The sequence below is a fragment of the Eupeodes corollae genome, chromosome 3 (assembly GCF_945859685.1).
Source record: "Eupeodes corollae chromosome 3, idEupCoro1.1, whole genome shotgun sequence".
Classification (NCBI taxonomy): Eukaryota; Metazoa; Arthropoda; class Insecta; order Diptera; family Syrphidae; genus Eupeodes; species Eupeodes corollae.
The window spans coordinates 61,908,644-61,932,556 of NC_079149.1; the positions used below are offsets into that span (position 1 = coordinate 61,908,644).

Here is a 23,913-nt window from a genome sequence, read left to right on the forward strand (position 1 = left end):
TTTAAAAAAAAGGTGAAAATTTTGGTTAACCCTAAATATCTTTGTCACCTAAAAAATTTAACGACTAACATATGATTTCATCTCCAAAACAATTTTGAGCAACGGAGAATAATGTTTTTGAAATATGATAAAATTTTGAGATAAATCGAATTGACAGTTTTTTTTTATAAAAAATAAAAATCTAAAAAAAACATTACTTAAAGTTCGTAAAAATTAAATATCGATTCAAATATCTTTTCAAAAACTTAAAATTTAGGCTTCAAACTTATTTTATCTTATAAGAAATATTGTTTTCAACATTCAGTAAAATTTTGAAGAAAATCGAATTGACAGTTTTTTTTACAAAAAATAAAAACCTAAAAAAAAATTAATAAAAGTTGGTAAAAATTGATTTTCGACTCAAATATCTTTTCAAAACTTTGAGATATTGGCTTAAATTTACTTTTATCTTTCAAAAAATATTGTTGTCAACATTCAGTAAAATTTTAAACAAAATCGAATTGATAGTTTTTTTTATAAAAAATTAAAAACCGAACAAAAATTAACAAAAGTTGGTAAAAATTGAATATGGATTCAAATATCTTTTCAAAAACTTGAAAGTTAGACTTCAAACTTATTTTATCTTATAAGAAATATTGTTTTAAGCATTCTGAAAGATGTTGAGAAAAATCGAATTAACAGTTTTTTTACAAAAAATAAAAACCTTAAAAAAAATGTATAAAAGTTCGTAAAAATTGATTTTCGACTCAAATATCTTTTCAAAAATTGTAGATATTGGCTTTTAACTACTTTTATCTTTCAAAAAATATTGTTGTTAACATTTAGTAAAATTTTGAAAAAAATCGAATTGACAGTTTTCTTACAAAAAATAAAAACCTAAAAAAAAATGTATAAAAGTTGGTAAAAATTGATTTTCGACTCAAATATCTTTTCAAAACTTTGAGATATTGGCTTTAATTTACTTTTATCTTTCAAAAAATCTTGTTGTTAATATTCATTAAAATTTTGAAAAAAAACGAATTGACAGTTTTTTTTACAAAAAATAAAAACCTAAAAAAAAATTAACAAAACTTGGTAAAAATTGATTTTCGACTCAAATATCTTTTCAAAAATTTGAAATATTGGCTTCAAACTAATTTTTTCTTATAAGAAATATTGTTTTCAACATTTGGTAAAATTTTTAAAAAATCGAATTGACAGTTTTTTTTTACAAAAAATAAAACTCTAAAAAAAAAACAATACTAAAACTTCGTAAAAATTTACTTTCGACTCAAATAGCTTTTCAAAACTTAAAAATATTGGCTTCAAACTTATTTTATTTCACAGAAAATATTGTTTTCGGTATTCAGTAATTTTTATATAAAAATCCAACAGTCCGTTTTTTCATAAAAAATAAAATCTACAAAAAATAGTACGCAAATTTTTGTTTAAAATTGATACGAGTACATAAAGACAAACTTTTAAGCAAGACAAATCGACAGACGGGTTGGGAAGTTATCAGTGTGGGTTGCATCCCAGCCTCTTTTTTTTTTAAATGCAAGTGAAACATCGAGTGTAGCTTCGGCTGTGTGGCACTTAGCGTTGTCCCGTTGAAATCAAATGCCAATATCCTCCTTCTCCTTTTGTGAAAAAAATTCGTCTAACATGGCCCGATAACGATCTCTATTGATTGTAACGGTCACTTCTTGCTCATTTTTAAAGAAAAATGCATAATTATGCCTCTGGATCAAAATCCGCAACAAACATTGACTCGTTTTGGGTGTATCGACTTTTCAATGTATGTGTGCGGGTTTTCTGTGCCCCAAATGCGACAAGAACAATAGATAGATAAATTCTTTATTTTTTCTTTTTATTATTATTATTTTATTAATCATACATAAATGTACAAATTAATATTCTTAAAACTAACAGCGTAAGCATACAGGGCTTTCTGCCGCGATTGATATATTTGAGGTTGTAAATAATTTTGATAAAATAAAAATCATTGGGCGGTCGAGGGTGTACAAAGCAAGAGTGAGTGAGTGAGCCCAAAGGAAGAGGTACATAGGTTAATTTAAATTTTACAGTCTAGTTCTAGGGTTTTTCAGATTCTATATACATTTTTTATGTTAAGTTCAGAGGGAACTGAAAGAATATTTAAAAGGTTATTATAATTTAATAGACTATTGTAAAGATTTTTTATTTTACTGCAATCGGTAGTTAGGTGTTTAATTGTAAATGTGACGTTTGTATGGCAAAGATGGCAAGTCGGGCGGGTTCTTTATTCATTAAGTAGCTGTGTTAAACGGGTATGTCCAAATCGGAGTCGGAGGAAGAATCTGTTTATCAAAGTTGTCGTGGGCGTCGGGTATAAAATAGGTGTTGCATTCGGATTGATAGTGCTGTAATAATGAAAGTAATCGTCCCATAATTGTGATTTTCTTTGATCCCAGTAAGTTTTTATTAATTTCTTCAAATTAAATTTTAAAGTTTAACAATAATAAGAATAAGGACTTGGTAATTCTGCCGTCTGCCTGACTTGACATTTCATAATACAAGAAAAATATAAAATAAATATAAGGCTCAGAATCACCAAGGGGCAAAATTAAAATTAAATTAAAATATATATAATAATATAATTTATTAATAAGTTCAATTTAAAATGAAATCAAAATACACGCATGGAAAATCATTTCGGGAACGCGTCCGAATTTACAATCTTCAACAACAAGTCCAAAATATAATTGAAAAATTTAAGGTATTTAACACCGGTCATTACTCAATACACCGTATTTTTTTTTATACAAAATGTAGTTTTAGAGTAGATACTAAAAGATTATTTATTGTTAATTATAAAAATGCAAAAATTGCTTGTCCAATACCGCACAAGTCATTTCAGTGAACATTTCGATAATCGATCAAAATTAATTTTAAGTATATTCAGCCATTCGGTCAAACGTCAGTCGAGCAAGAGAACAAGAACAAAACCGTCCGTCAGAATATTTTTCGTCAAATAAATTATATCTTAATGTTAAGTATCTTTCTGTTCGTTATTCGTAGAGCGTACATCATTCCGTAAACGTATTTATTACATTTAATTATTGATGAAATTCTTTTTTACGACTCGAAATAACAAAGGAACCTTAAATATGTTCCTATTGACAAAGTCAGATCGCATTTAAGATGGCCACCGTATAATCAAAGGGCGCTCTTATTTGAAATCGTCATTTCGTGAACGTTCCCGGACATGATTTGACGTATTTTCCTTGTAGAAAATTTTGTATGTATTGTTTTCATTTATTGCTTATTTAGTATACATAATACACCCATGTTATAAAGCTTAAATTATATGCTTTGTTTTGTTCTTGTTGATTTTATCAAACTTAAAAAAACGTTCCTGAATTGATGGTTTCTATAAGATATTTAATACTAAAAAATATTTCTAATAAAGTATAGAATTATGTGCCCTGCCCTGTCAAAGTTTAAATATATGTACCTAGTCTAGGCATAAGTTCTGTTACACGATTTTAAGAGCGCATTGCTTATAACTTCCAATAGGAATAATATCGTTAACTATTTTTTCGAAACACGTGATCTTATAAGTAAAGAATGGAAGCTTGTTTGGTTTCAGCTTTTGATCGGAAGTCATGGAGTGGGGCATTAAAGAAAATCGAGTCGCGAATCGCATTACATAAATGTGGAAAAAATTCAAATCAAATTTTCGAACTTTTAAAACCACTTGGTTTATCGCGAATGTTTGTGTATCGCACTATAAAACGTTTTGATGAACTGTCAAGAGTAGAGGACAGACCAAGAAGTGGTCGTCCACGCGTCGCTCGAACGAGCGCAAAAGTAAAAGCTGTGCGTGAACGAGTTCGTAGGAATCCTCTCCGGAAGCAGAAGATCATGTCCAGAGAATTGGATATATCCGCCAGATCCATGTCAAGGCTGATCCGAGATCTTCACATGAAAGCCTATCGTCGAGCAACAGGACATCTATTAACTCCAAGTCTTAAAACAATTAGACTTGAAAGAAGCAAAGCTTTTGCAGTGGCACGCGGTGAATGGCCATACAAATATCTTGTTTACGGATGAAAAAATCTTCACAATAGAAGAAGTTTACAATAAACAAAATGATAAGATTTTTGCGACGTCATCCAAAGGAGCCAAAAAAGTTGTTCCAAGGGTTCAGCGGGGACACCACCCCGCTTCAGTAATGGTTTGGTGGGGGGTTTCCCATAAAGGTGTCACATCACTGCATTTTTGTGAAAAAGGCGTGAAAACCGGTGCAAAAGTGTATCAGGAGAGTGTTCTCGAGGGTGTTGTTAAGAGATTAACAAATACTCTCTTCAACGGGGAAAGATGGGTCTTCCAACAAGACTCTGCTCCAGCACACAAGGCAAAAACGACACAAGAGTGGCTTAAAACAAATATCCTGGATTTTATTGCAGCTGCAGATTGGCCGTCGGGGAGTCCAGATTTGAATCCATTGGATTACAGTTTGTGGTCCGAACTGGAGAACATGGCCTGTAAGACTCCCCATCGAAATTTGGATAGCCTTAAAGCTGCTTTGTTAAAAGCAGCGTCATCGATACCCATCGACACAGTGCGTGCCGTTATAGACCAATGGCCACAACGTTTGAAAGCCTGCATTAAGGCTAAAGGCGGCCATTTTGAGTAAAACTTTTTTTTCTTAAAACTAATATTGAGAACTAATTAAAAAAATAAATTTAATGGTATAAAATGTACTAGATTTGTTTTTATTGCGCTCTTAAAATGTAACAGAACTTATGGCTGGACTAGATATACTAATTTTAAAACAGTTTAAGCTAAAAGTCATCACTTTAGTTTGCAATTTTTTTTTGTCATAAAACCAATATTGAAATTTACAACCTTGGTGATTTCGAGCCATAAATATTTAAAAAAAAAACAATAACAATAATACAACAATTTGGTTGAATTCATATACCAAAATAAATAAAGCAATCATTAACAATGTTGATATGATTTGAAACACAAAAAAGATGTCAATTTGAATATGATTTGAAACATAGAAAGTTTACAATTTTAAAGCAATTTGAAACACAAAATTAAAATTTTTCTTAAATAAGTTAGCCTGATAAGTAAACATTAACAATTTTGGTATGATTGGAAACACAAAAATAATAACAATTTTAATATGATTTGAAACATAAAAACGATCAATTTCAAAATGATTTGAAACACAAAATTAAAAAGTTTTAAATAATGGTAACTGGCCGAATGATTGGACTATACGTTGGGAAACTATTTCGGAAATGTAGGCGTGCTTACAGAAATTATATAGGGTGGACTATCCTAGCGAACCATTTAATATCTCCTGAAGTTTGTTTATTTCTCTTCTGTTACATAAATTACAAATTTGTGGATGATCAGCTCGATGATGCACATAGTTAAGATTTAAAATTTCAATTCGTGCTCTAAAGTGTATAGCTTATAGCTTCGGTTAGCTTTTGATGGTAATTGGTGATTGAGGTTCCTATAGGTGTTCCTGTAGGATGTTGACGAAGCTTTAGAGAGATGCTGATTGTCAATTTAAGCAGTAACATCTACATCATCTTCATTTAACTCCAATAAAGTTATGTTAGCTTCATGCGAGATAGCTAGCTGACTCTATTCTTTGAAAGGTGTGTCATTAAATTGCAGTAGTCTTAGCAAGATGGTTTTATGACGACTTCTTTCATCACTCTTATTAAATATAAATAATTCGAGTTCATTTTGAGGTTTTGAGTATATATTGGCGTTACGCCAGACTCCGCGTAAATAGAATAATTTGGTGATGAAATAGGTAATCTAAACAATCGTTTGAAAAAATGTCTTTGAATTGCTTCAAACTCCTCGAAAGCCAAGCAACCAAAAACTTGAGCACCGTAGCACGTACAAGTATTGACAGTTGCTTGAAAACGCGATATTTTGACACAAGATCGATTTTTGGATTGGCGAAAAATGCGACAGTTTTCCTTGTTTACATACCCGCCAAGATCAAATGAGCTTCATCTAAAAAGATGATTTTTTGGCAAAATCGGCATCTTCTCTAAGGGATTATCTGTCAAATTAGACAAGAGCTAAGTGTTACCATTCACGAAATAAACACTAGTTGAGAAAAAAACAGGCGGGCCCTGTATATGATGTAAACAAAAACTTAAAATTAACGTTAAGTTTATTCAAAAAGACTTGTCCAAATTAAATGTTTGCTTTCTTCAGACGGTCTTGTTATAATGTCTGTGTACACATTGACCGTTGAGAATGAACTCATTTCTTGTTCATGAAACTTGGCTCTATTCAAACAGATATTATCGCCGCTGAATTTATGTCAAGTTGCGAGCAAGAGAAAACAAAACTGCGTCGAGGAATGTGTCGTTCGTCGAAAATTGGAACTATGTATGTACGAGGTGTGTTCAATAAGTACCCGGAATTTTCGTTTTTTTTTTTTCAACAAAAAAATTTAGTTATTCGTTTACATCAATGTGGTCCCCTTCAAGTAATCCCCCTCAGATAAAATACACTTATGCCACCGTTTTTTCCAATCTTCGAAGCACTCTTGATATTCACTTTTTGATATGTCCTTGAGCATTCTCAGCGATTCGGCCTTTATTTCTTCAACCGAGGAAAAACGCCGTCCTTTCATTGGTCTTTTCAACTTTGGAAATAGGAAAAAGTCACACCGAGCCCTAACTGGTGACTATGGAGGTTGGGGCATGACTACGGTATTGTCTTTGGCCAAAAAATTACGAACAAGCACCGACGAGTGAGGAGGTGCGTTATCGTTGTTCAAAAGCAATGAATTGTTTTTCCATAAATCTGAGCATTTTATTCAGATTGTTTTACGCAAACGTCACATAACTTCAAAGTAATATTCCTTATTAACCGTACGAACTTGTGGCAAGAACTTTTGATGCACTATGCCATTATAATCGACGAAAACAGTTACCAAAACCTTAACATTTGATCGAATTTGACATGCTTTGTTCGCTCTTGGTGACGTTGGATGCTTCCAGGTGGACGATAGTGCTTTAGTTTCGACATTATAACCGTACACCTATGTTTCATCACCAGTTATGACCCTTTCAAGAAAACTTGGATCGTTGTTGACGTGCGATTGTTTTTTTTGTCAAAATTCAGCAGTTTCAGCAAAAATCGCCGAGCTCATAAAAACAAGTCGAACCTTAACAACAACCACAGACAAAGTAAACAGTGAATATAGCTAAAAATTGCATCATACTTTAGGGGCATGTATACCAACGCAATACAACAAATTTTGACTTTCGGACTCTCCAGACCCGCGAAATTTAAAAATTCCAGTTACTTTTTGAACACACCTCGTATGCAGGAAAGAGACATAATTGAATACAATTTATTAAGTTTTACTTAAAAATTACGAATTGAAGATAACATTTTATTTTGTTTTTTAATTTTAGGAAGCTGATATGAAACAAAATTTCTACGTACCTACAGCTCTTTTCAAAACACAATCAATTTGAGTTCATAAATGGTTCACAAACTTGCACACATTTATTAACTTCCCATAGAAAGTTATTGTAGTCGGTCTGATTTGTTGACCTTAAAATTTTGACATTTCGAATATTTTACGAACAAAAAATTATATTTCCTCCAACATATTTTATATTTAGCGAACATAAAACTATTTTATCTCCAACATAAGTTTCTGCAACGAAGAATCCAAAGATCTTACTTACTTGAATATGCAATTTCGAAAAGGGCATATGTCGGATATTTTGCCAAATACGTTTTTTTATACCAATGTGACGTTAATGCCCATTAAGATCGAAAACAGCACATATCTAGACTCTATGCACTAGATTGAAAAATAACGATTTTTTTCAATTCCTAAACATTTTAAATTTCCAAAATTGCATATTCACTTACTTACTTATCAACTGCATATTTTGCAAGACAAATGGAAACGGGTATTTTTAAAACTTGAACAGATATGTAGTTAAAATCAAGTTTCAGATTATAAATCTCCACTAGAAATTAACCCCAAAACGTATTTTTCAAAACTATAAAAGAATTACATTCAAGGCTTGCTCAAAACATTACAGATTCAAATAAAGAATCACAATTAATGAGAATTTCCAAAAACTTAGTAAGATACTAAAATGATTTAACTGTATCTAGAAGGCAAAGATTTGTTCTTTGCAAAATCATAATACCCTTTCTTGTTGAGGGTTAAGTTTCAACTTAAAAATAGCGGCAAATTCAAATAGTACGTTCATGTTGAGAAACCTTTTAAAATTGTTGTTGATGGACTTACGTTTACTTAATTTATTATAAAATAAAGACCACCAGATAATAGTATATGTGTACATTTATTCTACCATATTATTTTGTTTATAGTCACATGTTAAAGAAGTAAGTAAAAAAAAATGTTTAAACAATTTAAATTATGTTACCGGGTTCACTTGGTATAGCTTTTTCTTTAGCTTCAAGTTTCGCGGAATTATTCTGTTGAATAAAACAACACTCACACACGCTTATCATGGAATTATTTATGATTATAATTGTAGGTATGTTTGATATACATAATGTATGTACAGCTATGGTCAAAATAATAGCAACACTCTTAACTTTTAACTTTCAAAAAGTATGTTTAACTTAAGTCTATTTTAACAAGTCAATAAAATCAACAACTACTCGTATGCCAAACCATTTTACGGAGAATTTTATGAGTAAACATAAGATATGTGGCATTTAGTTTATTGTGACAAAAAATTGTGCAACGGAGCCCTTCTCCAGTTTATTACATAATTTCACGATCTTAAAAACAAAAAAGTATTCATAATTTGATCAGAAAAGTAAAAGAAAAGAAGCTGGCGACTTACTATGAGAAGCTACTTTTTATGTTTCTCAACCAAAATTATTATCTTCGAAATTTCTAAAGATTTGTTTCAAAGAGACCATGAAAAAAAAGGTAGCAACGAAGCCATCAGAAGAACCAGCATTAACATCGTAGTAATGAAATGACCAAAATGACCGTGAAGCCTTGTATAGAAAGCATCAGTGACAAAAATAGAAATGAAAGGTTTAAGTTTGCTAAGGAACGTATAATATAGGATACGTCTTTCTGGAATAGATGGAACTAACCGTTAAACATGTAATATCCGTTGCATGATTGTTAGTGGGTTGGACTGTCATGGAATTGTTAAGAGCTATAAGTTACTAGGCCATAGTTCTTAACGGACTGTTGCGCCACCCAATTTTTTTTTTAACCGTTAAACATATGATAACATTATAAATTATAGGTTTCGTTTACGGACGGAAGCAAACTCAACCTTTAAATTTCGGATAGAAGAATGTACGTTTGGCGTAAAGCAAATGAAGAATTTTCTCATAAACACACTCGAGGTATTGTGAGGCATGGCGGTTGGTCGGTATTAGGGTATTTTGCAAGTTCTAGTGTTCAGAACAAACATTTTTTGAAAGGTAAAATGTATCAAATGGCTAACATAAATATTTTTAAACAGCATTTAGGGTCCAGTATCAATGAGAACTGGACGATTTCATCTTGTACCAATACAGCTACCAAAAGCACACATCTTGTACAGAAAAGTCGTTTTTCTATTATGTATAACTTCCATAAAGTGTTAAAAAAGTCACTTGACCTTAATGCAATGGAGCATATATAGGATACATTGGAACGTTCGAGTTGCTTAAAAGAACTTTAGAAACATTGATGACCTTAAGATGGGCCTTCAAGAACAATGACTAAAAATAAGTCCTGAATTATGCTAAAAATTTGTCTCTTCAATACCTCGACGCTTTGAGGAAGTCATTATATCGAAAGAATGCGAAACCAAGTACTAATTAAGTGTATGTGTAAGGTTTTAAACTATAAAGTTGCTTTTGTTTTGATATAAATTTGCTGTTTAATGGCTTAAAATCTAGTTTTGGCTTATTTAAAACAAAAACGTGTTTAAATATCATATAAAATGGTTTTAAAGATATACACATTCCATACATTTTCTTAGAGAAAATGCATTGCTAAAATTTATATTTCGTTTAGAGCAGGATAATTCAAAGCTTTTTTTTAATTGGACAACAAATAAGTTTTTTGAGTGGGATTTCCAATAACTGAACCTGAATTTTATTGAAAACCTTTTCATTGGACAAATGATTAAAGTGAGCAAACATTATTTTCCAACAAAACGAATATTCATAGAAATATCAGATCAGAATCAAATTCCTCAAGCAAAACGTCCTGTAACTGTTTGACTCTATGACAAGCAAAATAAATAGATGTCTTAGCTAAAAATATTAACAAAATCTATTAACAAATAAAAAGAATGTACATTTTTGCATCAAAATGTACTGTTTTTGAAAGTTTATATCAAGTGTTTCATGTTTTTAAGAACCAATATTACTTTTTTTTTAACAATCACAAATACAAAAATAATAACAAGATTTTTTTCCAATAAAATTAAATGGTCAAATTTTGGATTTTGTACGAGTGCTAAAGGCACTATGAAGATACATTAAAATGTATTTCTATTACTTCTTTGTCCAGTTAGGAAAATGCAAATCTTCATTGAAAATCATAAGAGCAGGAGTAGCGCAAGGTTCTAAACTTGGTCCGTTCCTCTTCAGCTTGCTGACCAGTGACTAACCCCCATCCATACACCTCATCGAAGTCCCCCATTATTGAAGTCAGGAAGATAGAGTCCCATCTTAGCAGACTGTTTCACTTCTATAAGAAATGGAGAATAAGAATCAACACCACGAAATCGGAACTAGTCTGTTTCCGAAGGTCCAGCAACGGAAGAGGTCGATCGGCGACAAGGTGCAGAAGCATTGCTATCTCACTCCCAGATGGATCAGTGATACCAGCAAGAAGAAATGCCAAATTTTTAGGTATTCACTTCAACGAGTTGTTAAAATTCAACCCCCACTCGAGAGCTGTCTTAAAAAGAAGAACGGGACTCCGCCAACCAACCGAATTGCTAATTAACAAACAATTATTACGTCCCATCATCGTCTGCAGCTTCCCAGTGTGGTTCACAATTTCAAAGATAGCCATGAAGGAACTTCTCGTCGTTGAAAGGAAAATCCTACGGAAATGCACAAACAACAACAACAAAACAGTCTACGACGAAGCCAAAATAATCCCTTGGGACAAGTATCTGTTCCAAACAGCCAGGAAGATCACAGGATGATTGAACAACCACCAAAACAAGCTAATAAGAATGATGAACTCCCAGCACCGTCATTCACCCTAAACCCAGATATCTGTGTGCTATGGATATACTGAACGGGAACTTGAGCCCACCAACGAAGAAGGATATCTTCAATTTAACGCTGAGCCGGAGTCAGCTTACCCCCGCGTCTAACAGACCAATAAAGATAGAACCGGGCCTGAACACCCTGAGGATAAACTAATTTGTCATTGTTTTTTTTTTTTATCTAACAGCAGTAATATTTTAGTTTATTCCTTATTTTCTAACAACACTCAATGTATAAAGTTAGGCCCCCTAAGTGCCAACAAAATATTTTATATTATATTATAAGTTTAATTCAACACAATTGTAATATATGAAAAGTTCAATAAAGATAAATGTAAAAAATGTAAATGTTTCTAATATTTTGGCTATAGCTGAATCTTATTTTATGGATATTGTAACCATGTCTTTGATGTTTGCATATCTACCATAAGCAAATATGACTCAATCGATGCCGGGGATTTTTTGAATATGTACAAACATATATTTATTTTTTTCTGAGAACAGAAAATTAATTGTCTTGTGGTCGTGAGCAGAAACGAATTCCATTGTCATATATTGTATTTGTATAATCCCGACTAAGAAGGTTGTACGAGTATATTCAATTTTGGTTTAAGAGTTCTCGTCATCAATTAAAAAAAAATGGTTAGATCCCAAGCATCTTTTCTGTCTTGTTTCACACCTCAACGACAATACCTACCTTCACTTATTTGATTTTATAAATATTTAATGATCATTCAAAGCTTGCACACTTAAGCAAATGACAATAAGCAGAAATCAATCATTTATCAATTAAAATTTTGTATTTATAAAAAAGAAAGAATAAAAGTTCTTGCAGTTCAATGACATTTGCTTACTTTCAAAGACACTCCGATGATGTTCCATTTCTGCTAATCAACAAAATTGGTATTTCTTACGGTTTAAACAATCCCCATCTCTCATGAACGAGGCTATATATGACAATGACTAGACAACTTTTAAGTTGTACTAGCAAAACATCTCCTAATTTATCTATCAAGAAGCCCAATATGTAGATCTTGGTTTCCCTCCATGTGCCTGTGAACCAACAATCCACATGCAACGACACGACCAACCAAGCTACTAACAATAACAACATTCATTGCCATGCCATTTGTATTTTGCACATTTTCTTCATTTCCCACATCTGAAATGTAAAACAGCCTCCTCTGCGCCTCTGGTCTATGAGTATATACATACCTTTAGTTTCAACTTATCTAAATATAAACATTAGCGCCATAAAACTACATCCAACCAACTAAACCATAAACAATCTCAATCACACACTTCCCCCTACTTTATTATTTCCAAGTGTCTCTGCCTAGATAGCTATAGCGATAGAAGGGACTGGCGGAAGGTGTATCTGATTTCACAACTTATCTTTTGACGTCTTTCGATTTTTTTTACGTTTTGTGCTAATATTTTTTTAGATATAAATTTTAAAATTTGTCATTATTTTGTATACTTTCAGGTAAAAAAGAAGGAACAATAACGTGAATGATCGCGTTTGAATTTCTAATCTTATTAATTTGAAGAGCGTTTAGAAGTGGTCAATTTTGTTGTTGCAAAGAAAAACTATAGAGAGTATATACATAAGAGACAGTCGAAGTGGAGGTACCTATAAAAATTCAAGAGCACAAGCACAACGTTCGACATCAGCTCGGACAGGCAGTCAGCAGTCGGCAATCGGCACGCCACCTTTTAACTTTGCAGCTTTCTAACGCTAACGCAAAAAAACCAAAGAACTAAAAACAAAAATACTATGAAAATAGTCGATGGAAACATTCTCAGAGCAGCAGAATTCGATATTGAACAAATCCTAGCGCGCTGCTTCCGATAGAATCTCACTTCTCCCAGTCGCGCGCCGTCAGCGGAACCTATAAATGAAAATAACAACCATACTCCGAGCTCAGTTTCCGTGGAATTATTGTTACGTTCAGACGTGTGTCGTGTTACCGGTTCGGAATGCGATTGCGATCAGCTTGAACGCATCATTGATGAATAAAAACATTGCATTGTATAGTATTGGATTTGTAAAGCTATATCATAATACAAAAAGCCGGCTTTAGAGACAGCTTGAACGGGCTGAAATAATCGTACATTCTATTTCCCTGTTTCTAACGCTTACACGATTTATTGAGTAAAATTTAAAAGTTCAGAACAATACAAAAATTGGCTCTTTAAAATGAAAGATATTGCCGTGCGGAATATTCCAAGTGATAGTATTTACAAAGATGTTGTAATTATAGGTAAGTTTTAAATCATGCCCCATTGAAGTTATGACGCTTATGTTTATCTTTTGTTTGTTATCTTAATAATTAATAATATTAGAAAAAATACAAAAATCTCATTAACTAAAAGTTTGATTATTTTTTTTATTTTTACAAATTCATAAATTATAAAACGTAGTTTAATTAATTTTTCTTACATAGTAGGTAATTAAAATAAGTATACATTTCTATTTAACTTAGGTAATCAAATTCAGAGATTCCGGGTTTCAAAAAATTCCAAGAAAAATATATGTTCTAGTAAAACATTCAGAGATTCCAGGTTTTAAAGAATTCCAAGAAAAATAAATGTTTCTAGTCGCTTTTATGAAGTATTGCTTTGGTAACGATTTGACTCCATAATTAAGAATAATTTTAAAAATTCCTTCTTAATTAAAACGTTCGTCGTTAATTACTCTTAAGTTTAAAGCATTTGAGGCAATCTCATTAAAATAGTATTGGGAATGATTTAACTGTCAGTTTGTATTCACTCTTCATATGAACTGATACACTTTTGATATTTGAAGTGCTAGCTTACCAAAAAAACAGTAACTATTAACTTTTTGATTCGTTCAAATTTTGTTAATTATAAATTATAATTTGTAGATACTAGAAACATCCATAAATTACGTAGTATATAGAATTTGTATTTATAGTTGAACCCTAACTGATAAGATTTGATCATTTTTTGCATGCTGTCTGTTATAGACTTATGGTTCGCTCTCTACGAATAATTTTGAATTTGTTAAGGCCATTATTATGAGTCAATTGACCTCTACATGGCAACACAGACGGGACTTAGATAAGTAATAATTAATTCAAAAATTGTGTGTTTGGTTGATTGTTCGTTGTATAGTGACTGGGCATTTTTTTTGTTCACTCATAGTGCTTGTTTTAATCGACTTGACCTATTCAAATGGGACCAATTGAATATTCGCCAGCGTTTGAATATCGCGTGTTGAGACATTTGTTGCTTTACTAACCACAATACAAACCCAGTTGGGTATTTAAGTTTGTACACACACAAAAAATTCAATTACATTTAATTACGATTTAATTTTATTTCTTTGAAAAAAATTTATAAACCGTAAGGAAATATGAATTATTTGATAGAAGATAAGATGTATTGAAATCTCGCGTAGTAAGGTATTATCTATCAATACAAGAAAAAATCGTTGAGAGCTTCAATTCAATGGTTTGGAAAGTTCTTTCTTAAAGAAATACCATGTTGAGTGGTTTCAGTAAATGATATGAACTTTTGTTTAACGTTTCTATTTTATAAAAATAAAAATTAGGTCTTGGATATTTAAGGAGCTGATAAAATCATTTCAATATCTAAATTTATTGTGAATTTAGATCTTTAAAATAGCGAACTACACACGGCCCAGACGCTAGTCAACTCCATTAATAGGCATTAAATTTATATTCTTGTTCATTATAAGTTAAATGTAAGCTGGGTACCAATTTGACCCCAAGACCATATACATATATGTACATTTCTAACATATTTAAAGCAACCTTCAGGGTTGAATGGAACCATACCAATAAAGTTATAAAATAATTTTAAGTTGAAATTCATTTTATATTCACCTGAACACTGCCGCTGCTGCGCAGCCCGCCCCTGTTATTCAGAAAGTCGATACATTTGATGTTATCCAATTTATTCAAATCAAATAACACTTTGTTGAAAGACATGCATTTTTATAAGTGCGGCGCGTTAAGTTTATAGAATATCTTTTCCGCACTTGATCACGAGCCCAGACATGCAAGACTGCATTTCCTTTTACATAAACTAAACGATTAAAAGTGTATTGTTTCAAGTAGGTAATTGAATTTAGCTTAGTCTGTTACAAAAGGCGACGAAACAATTAACCACAAATACCTCTAACAGTTGGTGTTGCAAATGTCAAATTAAAAAAAATTGCAATAAATCTTGTATATTACACTACGTGAAGGTCACGAATGCAGCATCAAGCTTAAGCATATTTATTTTTAATAATCAATAAGCGTAGAGACAGTGGGATAAACGATTGTAACCAAGAAAAATTGTTTCGTAATAATTTGACGAGAAATTATTACTACGCATCGTTGCTTTGACCCTTATTCAACATTTTCAGCTCTCTCGATTATATTTACCTTATTAGTGCACCCATTAAACATAAATATTTATGTAAAATTTTGATGAAAGCAAACAATTTTCAATTTAGTGGCATTTTAAATGAAAAATTAGTCATAAAGGTGACAAACCGCCAACAATTGATGGATTTGAAAATGATAAAATAAACGCTGTGTCATTTCATTTTATTGCATACCTGAGAAATTGCAATTTAATATGTTCCATCGGTACCGACACCCTACTGGAAAATTTTTATTTACGCACATGCACTAAAAAACCAATTACTATGATAATAATTTTGTGATACCATAAGACCCGCGATAATTTGTTCATAAGCACAGATAAACAAACCAATATGAAGTAGTAGTTGTATTACAATATTGTTTTACTACACTTAACATTGTGATAAAATTAACAACTGCCTAAAACGTATTTCTATTTATCTTATCAGGTCAAAAAAAAACATACAAATTAAAGTAAAACCCTCTTTATTCACTTTCTTTGAAACTTTGTACTTTTTATAAGCTACTATCGGTCCCAGGTTAAATTAGGTGAAAGTGGCTGTCCATGATGGAAACGGATACACTTAGGCCAGTTTAATAGTGGTACCACATGAATCTTGAGGCTTCCTCCTAAGCTCAATGGAACGAGTTTGAGTCCTTTACAAAACGTGAGAGGTTAATTATGCTGATACGATTTAGATCGTTAAAGAAGAATTCTCCTAGATAAATCTGGCTTTTTTGAGCTAGAGCAGGGCATGTACAGAGAAGGTGAAGAACTTTTTCCTCCTCTTCCTCGTCCATACAGCTTCTGCAAAAGTCATTTGAGAATAGACCTAGTCGCGTGGCGTGCGGTTATGACACCTATTATCGAGCTAATATGCGATCTGCTTAGAGATAGCAAGCACTTGAACGTTTTAAATCTAGAGTTGGACACATTTTTGTGACCTGACACATGGTGATGTTGTTCCACCTAATGTTTGCCTTCTTCATAGCGTCTTGCATTAGCAACAGTTTACAAATAGCGATTGGTATGCCAGTATGTACCAAACGTGGTAGAATGGGCTGCACTGTACCGATCCTGGCAAGTTCATCTGCTTTACTGTTACCTGGAATGTCTCTTTGGCCCGGCACCCAGCAAAGGTGAATATTTAACTGATGTACCGACTCCATTACAGATGATCGACAGTTATGGACTTATAGAGTTTGTAGAGACAGAGTCCATCGATTTGATAACAGCCTGACTATCTGAGAAAATACGGATATCAGATGTTGATATTACGTTTTCTTTAAGCCAATAGTTCCGCCTGGAACACGCTACAATGATTGGGAAAGCGGAATGAGAGACTTAATTTCATTCGTTCACAGTTAACACCTTCACCAACCCCTTCATTTTTGTTTGAAACATCTGTATAAAAATGGATTGAACCGTCTTCCAGGAATGCCCTAACAACACAACAGACCCAACAAACATTGTCCTGTCTAAAACTATTGGTATAATTAACTAAACTAATTATTTCAGAAACAAAGCTTTTATTATTTTGTTATGTCATCCGGAACCAAAGGAATCCGTGAAATTAAAACGTCTTCGCCTTTGTACTTCTTTTTCAAAGTTGTGATTCGATAACGTTGTTTTTTTAATTGTTCACTGAAAAGTCGGCTGCCATAACGAAATCCTGGTATTTATCGTTATAACATTTTTAGTGGTTTTACTTGACAATTTCTAAGTTTGTCGAGTAAATTTAATGTGAGTCCCATTGATTGAAATCTGTATTGTGACCTTTGAGTTCAAAAACTGTTACATTCCAAAATTTAGGGTTTTATGTATTTTTGTATGCTGTATCATAAAAAAATAAAAACGAAGGAGTGGACAACCCTGGCCGATATGCACGCTAAGATTCACAAAAATCGGTCAACCCATTTCGGAGGAGTTTAATTAAAAACACCGTGACAAGAGAATTTTTATAATTGATTATAACAACGGGACAAAATTTTTCCAAAAGCCGCATGTTGTCATTTATCTCAAATTCATATTTAAGAAACATTTTTAAACAGGATTATTTTAACAGCATTTTTTCGTATCTTAAAATTTATTTGAAAAAATTCTGTGTCCAAAGGGTAAAAGCTATTAAGCATATTTTTATAGTACAAAGAAATATTTCGCGACCCAACTTTTTTGATAGCTCGAACTTTGATAACTCGAATTTTGTTTGATTAAAATAATGTGCTAACAGTCTGAAGAGCTAGTCTTTCATAGATTTTAACTTTGACTTCTCGGACTCTTTTGCTTGTACATATATCTTAAATAAAAGTCTTCAAGAGCGGGATAAAAATATCATCACTGCTAAAGACAAAATGCATGACTTTACAAACAAAATTGAATTTTGGTCATCGTCTCTTAATCAAAACCACTCATTTTCCTCGACACAATCTTTTGTTGAATAAGTCGGATGTGAGATAAATATCAAGGAATTTATACCTGGTATGAAAATGGTGTTAGAAAAGTTGAGAAATGTGTCAATACTTCTCAATGGAAGAGATATCGAAGAATTGGGCCAAGGTGGATATTTAATCCGATTTTCAATGCAGCTGTAAATGAGGCAAAATTGGCAATCAAGCTCAAGGAAAGTCTGCTGAATCTATCTGCCGATGAAATGCTGCAATTGAAATTTAAGTCTTTCAATTTGGATACCTTTTGGTTAAAAAGGAAATAAGAATATAATGGATTAACATTAGAGGCTTTGATGTGTTTGATTCCATTTGGCACCTCGGTACTGTGCGAGTTCTCATCAATGGCCAAAATTAAAAGTACGATTTAATTCTCAATGAAGCAAAAACGGATCCACGTGTTGAGAAATTGATTTAAGAATAACTTTTTGTTAATTTGATACAAAAGTTTAAGTTGGATTATATCTCATAGGTTATGTTAATTTTTTGTTGATTTGACAGAAATGAATATTTCCAATTATCATTTTTTATAATAAACCTTTTTTAATTTTATTGGTTTGTTTAACTGCACTATTTTCTTAACCTTTTGGAATTCCTCGTAAGAATCTTCGCGACCCCTCTAAAAAGGCTTCGCGACCCCCTGGGGGATTGCGACCCACACATTGAAAAACACTTTATAAGACGAACCAACTTTTAACGAAACCCTACCGAAATAATTTAATCTATTTTACAAAAGGTCATAAGTTTCTTATTTTAAAAGATTTATCAAATTAGTTTGTAGAGTATAGAATATATAAAAACAAAAGTAAAACAGCGAAAACCACTTAAGTTGACTTAAGAGCCTTTACCTTTTGAACACAGAGTTATTAAATTGAATTACATTTTAAAGGTATTAATAACATAATAGTTAGATTGTTGCCTCATGAGAAAAAATTTATTACAAAATTGTATAATCAAGCGGGATTTCAAAGCATCAGTTTTCACCAATATGCAATCCTTCTTATGTAGAATAAAATGAACATCCCCCATACTTATTTAACATAATAATAATATAAATAATGTGTTGTTCAACAGACACCACTACCGTACCGATCTAATAGAATATTATTATTTATATTTGTATTTTTTGTAGGAAATGGACCCAGCGGAATTTCGCTTTCATACATGCTCGCTGGAAATTGGCCATATTGGATTTCGGAAAAAGTACAAAGGCATCCAGATGAAATGTTAAGAGCACGTCTTAATTATGCCGACCAAAGCAAAAGTTTAGTAGAACAAGACTTAATTGTTTTGGCCGATGGACTTGAAGGGCGAAGTACAAATCCAGTTTCGCTTTTGGTAAGGAATACAAAAATACAAAAAATTGGGACCATATTTAGCTTATTCTAATTTTTTTTTTATTAATTCTTTTTAGTTGGACAGTCTTGAGCATCCTTGCGCCGATTTAGGTATGGAACTGCCATCTATGTTGGAGTATCGATATGATGCAAAGAAAGAGGTAAGGATACGCCATTATAATAGTTTCAAATAAAATTGATATTGATAAGGTACAAACCTCTAAGAATTTTTATGAATTTGCAAAATGTTTTTAACCAAACATTACATCTTGACGCACGTCTAAAAGACATTACATTCGGGAATAACCTTATGCTAAAATTCATTAATATTTTATTTGTAATTATTTCATTTGGTTTGCTTCTTACCGGATTAATAAAATATGTGCCATAATGAATTTAATGTAGGTACTAAAAATGTGATTCAAATAAGATTATAAGACTCAATTCTTCTGCTATGATTCACTAAGTTAGCAAAAAAATGTTAAGTCGAACCTTTTTTTTTAGTTTTAATTTACTGCTCGTCATTTTAAATGAGTATAACTTAAAAAAAAAAAACACGATGATGAATTATTCAAATCTTTTCACGTCTAAATAACAAATACAGTATTTTGTATACATAGCTTTTTTTAAGACAACTTTTAGCAATAAACAAGTTTACTGACAGTTTAAATTAATATCGTTAAAATTTCCGTGACATAAATTCAAATATTATAAAATAGTATAATAAATTAATTAGTTTATATAAAAAAAAATTTCTAGTTTTCGGATAATACACTATTGAATTAACAAAAGAAAAAATATATCTTAGCATACTAAAATTGAATTTCATATCCGAGTTCTTTCACACACTTAGTTACTAATTAAATCCCAGGGCTTTAAATCTAGGAAGTACGTCATAGCTCAAAGTTGCCGACTAATATTTGTATAGCAGATGGCACTTCGTTCGATATCACCTTTAGTTAATAGAAGTGGTCAAATATCTTCTCAAGTGCATCAATTTACCCACTTGGTTGTCGGACTTGAGGGGTTCTAAATGTAAGATACCTTTAAGTAGTTAAATATCAATAGGTATCATAAGTTGACATAAAGCATGCTACTTGAGTTTAATAGATTTCTATAGAAACCAATAAGTCATTTACACAATAAAGTGCAAAAAGTTCCAATGATCCCCGTTGTTTGATATCATTTAAGACAATGGTCGTTCAGGATTTATAAAACGCCAACTCGTATAGCAATAAACTAAGTCTCAAGGTTTATTTTGTCTATTAGTCTTTAAACTTACATTTTTTTGAATAATTAAATGTTTTTAAGTACCTATTTTTCCCGTACCAATTTTTCATATTATTGCATTATTTAATTGTTTTTCTGTTCCATTTTTTTAGGTTGACCACATTGTCCTTGGCCAAGGTCCACCTGGGGGTTCGTGGCATAAAATGGATCCAAACCTTAGGACACTATCCCTCGCTGGATGGATGTCACTTCCTGGACTCAGTTATGGAAGCTGGGAAGCAGCTCAACTTAAAAAAAAGTGCATTCAATCTGATAGGAAAAACTCATCTTTCCTACGGAAAATGGCACTGGCCAAAACAAACTGCCCAAAATGCATCAAACTGCGAACCCTAAAACAACGTAATAGTTCAAATATCGATGAGTTTGTTTTTAACAACAACAACGAAAGTGAACCAGAGGCTTTATGCTGTAAGTGTACAAAAAAAATCTGCAGCAGCACAAACAATAAGATTAATGACGCTAAAACAGAGCGAGAAGATTTGTTGCATGACAATATCGAAGAGACTATTAATTCGCCACCACGAAGAAATCTATCGCTTAAACGGCAAGTATCGAAAGAGGTACAGACAAGAGCTCTTGTATCAAGAGTTGCTGAATACTATGAAGATTATGTTCATCGTATGAATTTAGACAGGTTCTTTATGAACAATGCGAATGTGACGTTTATAGCTCCACTGAGTGCGGACTGTGCAAAATCAGACAAGTTTTCAGGTGCTAGATGGATTGTCACAGGGTAAATTAATTTAATCAATTTGAATATTTAAATTTCAATAATAATAACAATAATAATTGATTTTAGAATCGATGAATCAACTAGGCGAACGTTTTATTTTGTTTGCAAGAATGTAGTGCTAGCTAATGGTGTGTCAGATCTACCAAACCGTTTGGGTCTCAGAGGTGAACACCAGCGAATCAATCAGACTTGGGTTAAGCATGAGCTGAGGGAACTTGAGACTGCGCTTGAAAATATGACAGAAAAGGAAAGAGAAAGTAAGAATATTGTGTTTGTTTTTTTTGTGTACCTAATTGATGCTTAATTATTTATTAAATTTTCAGAACTTAAACCTGTGCTTGTGGTGGGAGCTGGATTGAGTGCTGCGGATGCTGTGACCATATGTCGATCGTCTGATGTTAATGTCATACATGTGTACCGGAGCAAAAGCGTAGGATTGGATAAGTCGTTGCCGGAAAGTGTGTATCCTGAGTACCATGAGGTAAATAACAGTTTATTTTGTTTTTATGTTAATTTGAAACGAAAATAGTTTTGGATTTTTGCCTTGCCATTAATTGCTTTTAAAAATAAAATTTTAAAAATACCACATTAAAATAAAGAAATACCAAAAAAAAAAAACATTTATTAATATCGTATCATTTTTCAGGTACATCGAATGATGAAAGATCCAAGCCAAACATATAACTGTTACACGCCTGTTCCTGAGCACACAATTTCAAAATTGTCCACAGATGTCTTTGGTTCTCACCTTGTAACAGTAAAGAATCTAAAAACCTCCGAGACAACGACTTACGAAGTTTCATATTGTGCCATTTTAATTGGAGCTAGACCAAATTTGCGTTTCATTTCCGACATAACCAAACACCCAGCCAGACAAATAATTCCTCCTAAGTGCTCTTATCCACACGCAGAACAGTACCAAACCCAGATGACTCGAAAATTAACTTGGTTAAAAAATATATGCGAGAAGTGCAAACACTTTAACATTTGTGACTGGAATCGCAAGCTAACACCAATTGAATATCGCCAACGCTTGTATTCTACCAAAAAGACATGTGAGTGCAATAAGGCTGGCAACAACGAGGATTCATTGAGCTTATGTCATCTGGACGACTCAGGCATTGGTCTCGGTATAGAGCCAACTAAACCAATCGATAGTAAGACCAATCAAATCGACGTAGACAAATACACCAATGAGGTACACAGAATGCCAAAAGGACTTTTTGCTATGGGACCACTGGTCGGTGATAATTTTGTACGATTCATCCCAGGTGGTGCGCTGGCCATAACATCAACTCTACACCAAGAGAACGATTGAAACCGATATTCGGTTGCAATGAAAACACTTTTGTGGGTTTCGCAAGCACCAAGATTGCTATAATATTGCAGAAACCTTACATTTTCTACACGAAAAAGATTCATCTTTTAATTTAATTTAAATTATTACTCGGCACAAATGTTATATTCTATCTCTTGCTGTTATAACATGCATATAATTTTCATTAAATTTAGGAGGAGTCATGGGCGCTGAAATGATATTTGAATTTGGAACCATTTTTGATTCTAATTGTTGTTGAGAGAGTAATTGATGTCTAATGTGACTTTATAAAATTACAGAATTGTTATTAGGAGGTGCATTAAAGTTTGAATATTTTTTACTTGTTTTTTCTTTTTTTTTATTAAAAACAAATTATTTAAAAAGTTTTAAACTGTTTGTTTTGTTTATTAAAGTAACTGTTGTTGTAAACAAGTCTTTCTTTGTTCAATTGTAAATTGCAAAATATGAAAAACAAAATATATAAATGGATATAAAAAAGGGCATTAAGTGTTTAAATAGAATTAAAGAAGCAAACCAACATTATAAATGAATAACGTATTCAACGAGAATGTTTAGTCAGAAGTAATATAATGTTGTTATTCACTCGTGTTTCAAAGATTAACCCCTTACTGCATGATTTTCTTCTCTTCATGAAAAAAATATATGTGATAGTTAATTATAATTAAAAAAACACGTGTTTCAGGAATTTAGTTTTTTTTGAAAAAAAAAGTGCAAAATTTTGCGATTTTCGGTTTGGATCATACTCGTATATGGCACATTGAGCAGAAAAGTAACAAACAAATTTTCAACAAATGAAATCCACTATTTATTCAAAAAATAAATTAAACAATATTTACTTTTCATTTTCGGCACTCTACATAAGATCTTCCATGGAAGTCTGGAAGCTTAAACCGCTGTCTTGTGGTCAAAAATGGAAGGTGGCCTAATTGCTCTAATCGAACGTCCTGCGATGGCATTATGGCAACAGGTCCTTCAATTTCTTCAATTGTAGATTATTCTCCATGGCATAAGAGCGTCGTCCACGTTTGTTAGTTGTGCTTACTTGAAATCTGTTGAAGCGTTGGACTTCAGAAGACGGTTCGCTGCCGAAATATGTCGAAGGAAGGTTCACAAT

At 32.2% G+C, this 23,913-nt stretch overlaps 2 protein-coding genes across 3 annotated transcripts in view; both read left to right on the forward strand.

Moving 5' to 3' along the window:
- Window positions 1-23,279, forward strand: part of LOC129949468 (oxidative stress-induced growth inhibitor 2-like) — a 65,420-nt gene extending 42,141 nt beyond the window's left edge. For both annotated transcript variants that reach the window (XM_056060955.1, XM_056060954.1), the window contains exons 2-8: window positions 12,742-13,519; window positions 19,233-19,438; window positions 19,515-19,598; window positions 20,820-21,460; window positions 21,527-21,717; window positions 21,784-21,941; window positions 22,107-23,279. In XM_056060955.1, the coding sequence (XP_055916930.1) occupies window positions 13,456-13,519; window positions 19,233-19,438; window positions 19,515-19,598; window positions 20,820-21,460; window positions 21,527-21,717; window positions 21,784-21,941; window positions 22,107-22,778 (2,016 nt within the window). In that variant the 5' untranslated portion in view covers window positions 12,742-13,455 and the 3' untranslated portion in view covers window positions 22,779-23,279. The remainder of the gene's footprint in view (window positions 1-12,741; window positions 13,520-19,232; window positions 19,439-19,514; window positions 19,599-20,819; window positions 21,461-21,526; window positions 21,718-21,783; window positions 21,942-22,106) is intronic.
- LOC129950507 (uncharacterized) lies at window positions 3,589-4,690 on the forward strand. The gene is made up of 2 exons (XM_056062442.1): window positions 3,589-4,039; window positions 4,092-4,690. The coding sequence occupies exons 1-2, from the start codon at window positions 3,589-3,591 to the stop codon at window positions 4,658-4,660; spliced, it is 1,020 nt and encodes a 339-aa protein (XP_055918417.1). The 3' UTR covers window positions 4,661-4,690.
- Window positions 23,280-23,913: the final 634 nt, after the last annotated feature.

Excerpts from the sequence above, each read along its gene's own strand:
- LOC129950507 (XM_056062442.1), top strand. The coding sequence starts at position 3,589 with ATGGAAGCTTGTTTGGTTTCAGCTTTTGATCGGAAGTCATGGAGTGGG. Across the intron at positions 4,040-4,091 it reads AGCTTTTGCAGTGGCACGCG|AAGAAGTTTACAATAAACAA; the intron begins GTGAATGGCCAT and ends TCTTCACAATAG.